The sequence below is a fragment of the Rutidosis leptorrhynchoides genome, chromosome 6 (genome assembly GCF_046630445.1).
Source record: "Rutidosis leptorrhynchoides isolate AG116_Rl617_1_P2 chromosome 6, CSIRO_AGI_Rlap_v1, whole genome shotgun sequence".
NCBI classification, from domain to species: Eukaryota; Viridiplantae; Streptophyta; class Magnoliopsida; order Asterales; family Asteraceae; genus Rutidosis; species Rutidosis leptorrhynchoides.
In genome coordinates, this window is record NC_092338.1 from 438,427,981 (window position 1) to 438,437,111 (window position 9,131).

The 9,131-nt window shown below is 33.8% G+C and overlaps 1 protein-coding gene across 1 annotated transcript; it reads left to right on the top strand.

The window, feature by feature from the left end:
* Positions 1–1,602: 1,602 nt before the first annotated feature.
* Positions 1,603–5,185, top strand: LOC139852720 (protein THYLAKOID FORMATION1, chloroplastic-like). The gene is made up of 5 exons (XM_071842048.1): positions 1,603–1,801; positions 2,451–2,718; positions 3,842–4,058; positions 4,429–4,544; positions 4,637–5,185. The coding sequence occupies exons 1-5, from the start codon at positions 1,603–1,605 to the stop codon at positions 4,698–4,700; spliced, it is 864 nt and encodes a 287-aa protein (XP_071698149.1). The 3' UTR covers positions 4,701–5,185.
* Positions 5,186–9,131: the final 3,946 nt, after the last annotated feature.

The window sequence follows — 9,131 nt, forward strand, 5'->3', positions numbered from 1 at the left end:
CAAGTTAGGAAGGTTGCATAATCATTTGGTTAAGTTTGACAAAAAGTCAGACTTTGGTCGGTCAAAGTCAACGAAAAAGTCAACACGTTCGGGTCGGGTCCCGAACTATTTTTCTGAGGTTTTTAATCGTATATGAGCATGTTAGAACAAGTTACATGTGAATCGGAGGTGCGTAGCATAGCAAACATTATTCGAAAATCGACAAAGTTAGACAGACCACTTTGGCGCGCCGCGCGGGTATATGGCGCGCCGCGCCATTACCTGTGCAGAGAATTCTGGCAGTTTTTAAGTTTTATGCACGAACCTAACTTCAACCAATCACCATTTATGACCCGCAAACAACCAAAGCATGTATCTTATATCATCGGAAAGGTATTTTGACAAGGAAAACAACTAAACACATTTCATCCATCACATTTACTTTTACAACAACCAAAATCACATTCAAAGCTCCTCATTAAATGCACTCAAGTTCATAAATGAAATTCGATGATTCGGCAACCAATTTACATGAATGATATGCCGTTTCGAAGGTGATCAAGCATACAATACAACCTAACACTTACAAATAACATTTCATGTCATTCAAAGCATCAAAAGTTCATTTCAGGTTCATCAAACCCTAATCCAAATCCACCAAAACCAATAATCAAGTTTATGAAGTTTTCTAAAACAACCTACACATCAAATTGAAGCTAGTGCTACTAGTAACACATTTAATACTTGCACTTTACCATAACAACAACATTTAAGCAACTAAATTACCAAATCAAACACACCAAAGTTCATATTCAAGCTAGTTACTTCAAATAGCGAAATCGAGCATATAAATCATATAATCATGTTAGACTTGAGCCATAGACACTAATTAACAACTTTATAAGTTAAAAACATCAAGAACACAAAATCTAGTGATTTTAGAAAGTTACCCAAACTTGATGAAATCGGTATGAAATCGAAGAGGATGATGAGAGGATTTCGAATATGCAATTTGTTTAGATAGATGCTTGCTCGATTTGATTTAGATGATGATTCTTGAAATTGGAGAATTGAGAGAAAATATGGAAGTAGAAGAAGAAAAGGGAAATGAAAAAGAAAAGATGGGGGTGGGGGTTGACTAGTCAAAGGCTAGTCACCTCTTTGACATTTTGGCGAAACTAGTCCCTCAAGTTCGTTTGCGGTTGCATGAAATACCTAGACGAGATATTTTTACAACACATATTAACCGGAGATGTTATAAACATATAACGGGATTTAAATAGTTAAACGAAAAAAGGCGGGATGTTACAATATATATGTATATATATATATATATATATATATATATAGTCTTAAGCTTTAAAAAAAATAGTTAAATATTAAATATAAATAATCATCTTAAAAAGAAAAAATTAAAAAGAAAATCTCCAATTCTCGTAGACTACATGTCAAATTACAAACAACTCATTCTTGTTTGGATGATGGATAAGCCTCCCCAATTTCTAACCTCATTCATCAAACCCCCCAATTTTCTACTATCTTTTCCCCTTCCCCTCACAATTTCAATTTCTCATAAACCAAATTCTTCTAACCATTGATTCCATATTACTCCGTTAATTAACAATGGCTGCTGTTACTTCACTTTCATTCTCTTCAATTACTCAATCAGCTGATAGAAAAATCAGCACTCTCCCATCTTCAACTCGGTCTCTGGTTTCCAATTTCGATGCACTTAGGGTTCGTACAACCTACAATGTCGATTCATTATGTTTTCGTGCTTCTAGTTCTCGATTTGTTGTTCATTGCATGTCCACTGGTTCAGGTTTTTTACCTTATTCTATCCTTATTTGTGTCTAACAGTTTTATTTATAATTTGTTATGTTTATTAGATTTTATTTGGTGAGAATTATATTTTCATTATATGTAAATTAAATTGTAACAGTATTACATTAGATTTTATTGATTATTGATGTGAAAATGAACATGAAAATATGGATTCATATTAAGTTTAATATATAGGTATTGGTTTGACCACTATAGTCAATGCACCTCTACCAAGCTTAATTCCCCATTTTTGACTATTTTTTTTTTTTGAAAGGCAAGTAAGTTTTATTAATAAAAAATTACACAGCAGCTAGACAAGACACGAGACTACACTCAACACACAAATAAAAACATCCAACAAACGAAAAACACGAGATCACAACCCACGCACACACAAAAACGCACAACCAACAAAAGCTCGACACAAAAGGAACCACATATAGCATATGAAGAAACAAAGAGGTAAACATAACACATATATAATTAGGTCGAAAACGAAGAATGTAGTAGATGTGATTGTATAATTGAAATCAACTGTTATTATTGTAAATAAAATCTAAGTATGCTAATTTAGCTGTTATTGGGAGTTTTTCGTGCTTAACATTTAGAATTTTTTTTTTTTTTTTTTTTTTTTTTTTCGTTAAAAGACGCACCACCTGTATCCGAGACAAAATCCAAGTTTCTAAATGCTTACAAGCGTCCCATACCAAGTATCTACAACAATGTGCTACAAGAGCTAATTGTACAACAACATCTAATAAGATACAAGAAGACATATCGTTATGACCCTGTATTTGCTATAGGGTTTGTGACTGTTTATGATCAACTTATGGAAGGGTATCCGAGCGACGATGACAGGGAAGCCATCTTCAAATCGTATATCAATGCGCTAAATGAGGATCCACTGCAATACAGGTACGCCAATGAAATTTTTACAACCTCCTTTGGCTTTACTCTTATTTTCGATTTCAATTTCACCTTGCTTATGAATGCTGACTGTGACGTATTATCCCATATAATTGTGGTTCAACATAAGGCCTTCATTAGTTATTGATTGTAGGTAACCAATTATATCCCACCAAGGTTGTAGTTGTTCACGTTTTTTTAGTTCATCTATTGGGGCCCTACAAATGGTATAGAGTTTACTTTTGTTTATATAGATCGTTTTTTTGAACCATGGTGCAGGACAAAAAAAATTGTTGTGGGTTCTATTTAGGTTGGGGCGTTAAAAAATGCATTCTGGTCAAAACACAAATGATGAGATTTGGACCCAAATGCGACAAAATTACGTTGATGGGTTACTCCATACAGCTAGCCCAAAGGCACCTTGCTACTCATCATTCCAAATATGATTAATAAATTTGTACCAAATCAAAATTTTAAATGTCACTAACAAAATGGGAATAGGAGGTTTCTATTGAGTGCAAAGAAGACTTGAAACGGGAAGAAAAATCTCGCGACCTGCAAAAGCAAGCTCGCGCTCGCGAGACGTAAACAGAAAAACAGGTTTGTTGGATGCTAAAGCTCGCGACCGGGAAAGGGTGTATCACGACCGCGAAGTGTTGCCGGGCGAGCAGAAATTGGAACGCGATTAGGAGTCCTCGTTTGTGTCTAATTTGTTGTAGTTTAGCACTATTAATATAACCATATGTAACCTACCTGTATGCACGAAATTTATAGTAAAAAGTCTTTGGTTTGTGCCCGTGGAGTAAACCCTTCTCTGTGTTTTAAAGTTGGGATATGACCACGTTAAATCCGCGCTTCCTTTTTTTTTTTTTTTTTTTTATCGTTATCCTTTAATTATTCGTTTTTCGATGTGGGTTTTTGATCGTGGTAGATCACGTATCTTGGTTGGGGTCCTCACGAATTCCTAACATTTTCGTGCTCTTTAAATACACTGTGTGACTTTTGACCCGTTTACTTATTAACTACTTTCGTTGATTCTGTATACTTTAAGTTCTTGAAATTAAACTCTATCTGTATTGACCAATTAAATAATGGATTTTTTGAATCAATAATCGTGTATCATTAACTTTAGGAGTGACGCAAAGAAATTGGAAGACTGGGCACGTACTCAGAGTTCAGGTTCACTGGTTGAGTTTTCATCTAGAGAAGGAGATATTGAATGTATATTGAAGGATATTGCCGAAAGAGCAGGCGGTAATGGAAGTTTCAGCTACAGTCGTTTTTTTGCTGTTGGTTTGTTTCGTCTACTTGAGTTATCAAATGCAACAGAACCAACCGTCTTAGAGAAGGTACATTTTTTTTCCTTCTCAATTCTATTATGCTTATGCATAAGTTGAAACGGCTCGGTTTGATAACACATAAAAGTCTGGATATTGTCAAAATGGGTCGTCTTTAATACGGGTTAAAACTAGCTAGGTTGGATTAGGTTGATCCTAAACACCTGTTTGTCCGTTTTTAATTCTTCTATAAAAAAGACAATATTATCCATTAATAATCTAGATCCATGGATAATCAGTTAGAAACTTTATGATTTTACGCGTTGGAATTCAACCCAAATCGACCCATTCATGAAACTCCCATATATGTAACACACCAGGGATAGATAATAGAACATGATTTGAGCATTTCTTTAATTGTCTTTTGGTATTGGTATATCAGCTTTGTGCAGCGCTAAATATCCCAAAAAGAAGCGTTGATAGAGACCTTGATGTTTACCGCAATCTGCTGTCAAAACTTGTTCAAGCTAAAGAACTTCTAAAGGAATACGTTGAAAGGTAAACTGTATATTTTCTTATTTTCAAGTGAACAACTTATTATTATTGCAGAACATAAGTCCTTATAAGTTCAAATTTTACCTCATTATTAGGGAGAAGAAGAAACAACAAGAAAGAAATGAACCTCAAAAGACAAATGAAGCGGTATTGAAATGATCATGGCTATACAAATACGCACGAAAGTAATGCCATTTACCTGATTAATACTGGTGAAACCCGAATTATTTACAGTCTACTTTGAGATAGAGTGTTAATATGTTTTTCGCTTTCTAATTTATTGTTCAGATTTCTGAAGTATAATTTGCGATGCATACATGAACCAACAAAGATGCACACGAATGAAAATGTATTACGAAATTCAAAACACAATACTGCAGATCATGATTATGATCTGGTGTTCTCAACAGAACGAGGCTATTAAACATTTAAAGATGGTAAATTTCCGAAAGAGCCTAGAGGTGGTTGAAATTCATAAATCAGCTAGCAACTTAGAGTCGCTTTCACCTGTAGATAAAGTTGTAATTCACTAATTTGTATCATTTTCAGAGCTACACCAAAGTACGTTTAGAGATTCTTTTAACAACAGTAAAATCCAATCCCACAAAAGTGGAGTATGGAGAGGTAAGATGTAGACAATACTTCTGCTATCATAGAATAAATGCTATCATAGAATAAAGAGAAGTCATTTCTCCATTTAGAGTGAAACATCTCAAAAGTAGAGGAAGTCAACCCTCTCAATGTTCTATGAATAGAGAAATTGCTTCCGAATGGACATCTGGCCAAAAAGTAGGTTAAAAAAATCAGGCTCGATCCAGAGAATTTAAGTATCTAGAACGATGTAAAGAAAAAGGTCTTTAGTCCTTGGCGTATAATATAAACTATTTAAAAAAACCTTTTCGGACTTCCTAGAATGCTAGTAGACTTTGATTTCTTATTTTTATGAGGCATTTGATTGTTGTTTTTTGGGTTTATTGTGTTTTGACTTCGCTGCTTCAATTCTGTTTTCTTAGTTCTCTTGCTTCTTAAATTTTTTTTTTATCTCTGATTATGTCTATATAAAAAAAATTAGGTCCCTGAAAATCTTGAGCCCTGAGCGGTCGATCACTTTGTTCCCCTCCGGTCCTTCCTTCGTAATAATCATATGCAAGTCATATTATATTCATGAAATTTTTGAGGTGTGTATGTTTGTCATTCCAAAAAAAATAATCATACGTCATTATAATAACTCTTTGTACTTGGTTGAAGAGGAGGAATGAGAATGAAAATAGGAAAATAACAGAAGTAGGAATGTGACATTTTCATTACATTGTTGTAGCCTGGTTGCTACTTCATAATAAAATTAACCACTGATCAAGCATAGAATGGATATGACGGGTTCGGTCCATGCTTGACAACAACAAAGGGGAATTTAAGGGTCATTTGAGTTTTAACTCTCCGGTCCGGTGTACTGTGAATAACCCTTTGTGAGATGAGGATCTCGACAGGATTGGTTAAACGTCGACTCACCATCATCGGGGTAGCCGGTAAATGATGGCTCAAGGTAGGTATTAGGGTTTATGTTCATGGAACTTTACCGGTAACCGTAAACGGATTGTGCAATGTGCTCCAAGTCCGGTAGCGGGGGTAAGTACTGCGCCAGATGAGTAGTGCGGGTGGTGAGCTTATTGTGTTTCTATACTAAAAATAGTATAGGTGCAAGTTAGGATTGATTCCGCACTTTGTATTGTGGCTTGAATATGTTATTTATAGTGCAATCTTCTTCTGTCCACTAGTGCCACGTAATAGGACTAAGGGATCGTTGTTTGTCCAAACATTATTATTCTTACATGAGAGGCTGCCAAAAGTAAAAAGCATCATGTCGGACTTGGTTCATGTTTGTCTTATACTCCCTGCAAGCTACAGCGCCTTCTCGCAGATCGTACATCGACCAAGCATGGTTCTTTTGCAGGCTTTATGTCTTTGCGGGCCCAGACCTGTCCTGCGCACTTCGCATTGTGGTGCGTTATATATGCACCAAGTGAGGATCACATGTGATGCGCTATACTAGCTAAACGGGTATGTGTATCATTAAATCACCACATTCTTTTTAAGTAGAACATAGAAGTGCTACCAATAACATAGGCGGCGATGTAGTAAAATTTTTTTTTTTTTTAACTATACATTTTTTTAAGTAATGCTACTGAAATAAGTCATCTGGTATAAAAAAAAAAATTAGATTTTCAATCAGTGACTACGATTACTAGATCGTTACTGCGCAATAGATTATGTTATTTGTAATATATTCAAATTATATTATATATACTTTTTAAGTTTTATTACAAAATTTCAATTGATAATTAATAAAAGAAGCAACTATGTAAGCGGTAGGGGTGCACAATATAAGGTGGGTCAAAGAAGGTAACTAATTTGTTCTGTTTATACTAATTCGTCCAGGACGGCCATCTAGAATATAGATCGACGACAAATATAACCAGTTCAACATATATTATGTAATTAAATCAACGAATATATAAAACAGTGACTAATTTTTCGTTTAAATGTCAATGCATATGCATATATAAAGATAAAAGATATATAGCGAAAAAAGTCGGCCCACGATTAGAATAATTAGATACGGAGTACTTATATATATATATATATATATATATATATATATATATATATATATATATATATATATATATATATATATATATATGGGGAGTGATATTTCCACTTTAATTTTTTTATAAATTCACTTGATATATGCATTAATAACTTGTACCGTATAAGCAGACATTGCACAGTTGAAACGGATTTATCAAAAATGCAAGTGGATTATCATTTCCCTTTTTTTTTTATTGAATAAGACTTTTCATCCTATAGAAAAATCACATACTCCTAGGATGTCATCGAGTCAAGTTTGAATCGGTCTATGTAATCCCAATTCAAACATGGTAAGGAAACTCTTTCAAACCCGGTTTAATACTCGTTCCCAATTTACTAACCAACCATCGGGTTAGTAATAGCGATTACATGAACATACAACTCTTTAAAAATGAAGTATAATTAATTGGATTTTGCCAGATAGCCCTTAAGGATATCGTTAACATGTTTTAAACAGATGTTAATAACGATTTACATATTAATTTAGTGATAACGATTACATTGACATACAACTGTTTAAAACATGTTAACGACAACTTTAAGGGCTGACATTAGCAAAATCTTAACTAATTTTTTACTTAATTTTTTTTACAATGTCGTTCATAAACTTTTTTTTTAGTATCACTCTAAAGATTTATTGTATCGTGCATCGTATATAATAAGATCGTGCATCGTATTTAAGCCTTCCATACTAAAACAGAAAATTGATGAATAGTACTGGCTTGCTTCATGGTGACAACATCATGCCGTCATCATTCACCTATGTTTTGTTTTAGTAATTTAAATACATACAAAATATTTAAACTTACAAAATCAAATATAAAGAGTGCTTAGCTTAGTTGGTCTTGCGCTGCTCCAGGCTGCTACAGGTTTTTTAGCTGACAAACCCATGTGATTACATTTTTTTAACCTGAACAAATCCATGTGATTACTCTTTTCTTCATCACGTGCACACCTAACCATTTGTATAAGGGGGAGGGGGATGATTAGGTGTGTGAGGATCAAAAAAGGGTGTGTTAGAATCATCCCCCTATAAGCTATCTATAAGACCACTCCCTACAGCTAGTTATCCGTTAGTTACCCGTTCATCACCCGTCATTATCCGTAACTAACCATAGGCACGAGTTAGTTACCCGCTTTCAACATGGATTTAATGGAAGTATGAGGTTTAGTTATAGATTTGTGGGTCTCAATGACTTTTTACTGTTTGGACTTAATGATTTATTGTTTGTACGTTGTATATTAAGAGGGTTATTGTTTTAGCTATGATAGGGAGTGTTTAGTTATGAGTTAGTTATAGAATATTGGTGTTGATGTGGCGATGATGTGGAAGGTTAAAAGGATGAATAGTTTAGTTACGATAGGGAGTGACCTAAGACTTTTTTATTTTCATTAAATAACTATAATTATTATATTATACTACGGAGGAAATATATATTACAGGAATTAATAAGAAGTAGTGAACGCTTTTTAAAAGGGTGTTGATACGTACACAACCAATTTTTACACATACACAACTAAACATGTTTTACAGTGTTGTAATGTATAACACTGTAAAACATGTTTAGTTGTGTATGTGTAAAAATTGATTCTGTACATATCACTCCCCTTTTCAAAAAAAGAAACCGTTTACTCTATAATAATGATCGTTTGTCAATAAAAAGAAAAGATAAATTAAGCCTACCTTGTCTACGTGAATAAAATGATATATCAAAGATATATGTCTCTGTTTAATGAATGAGAGGTTATATTTTTCTAGTCTTAGCAAAGACATATCTTGACACATATGAATGAAGACTTGCGAATGGCGGGTCCACATGCAATTTTTATTTGGTTCGTGTGTGCTTACGAAGGAAACAAGCATTAAATCTAAAATTCAAATTCTAGTTTTTTTAATCGTGTGATAACAACGTCCAAATTTTTTTTAATTTTTTTTATATG

Coding starts and splice junctions, on each gene's coding strand:
- LOC139852720 (XM_071842048.1), top strand. CDS start 1,603: ATGGCTGCTGTTACTTCACTTTCATTCTCTTCAATTACTCAATCAGCT. Junction 1,802..2,450: donor TTGCATGTCCACTGGTTCAG/GTTTTTTACCTT, acceptor TTTCGTTAAAAG/ACGCACCACCTGTATCCGAG. Junction 4,545..4,636: donor CTAAAGGAATACGTTGAAAG/GTAAACTGTATA, acceptor CCTCATTATTAG/GGAGAAGAAGAAACAACAAG.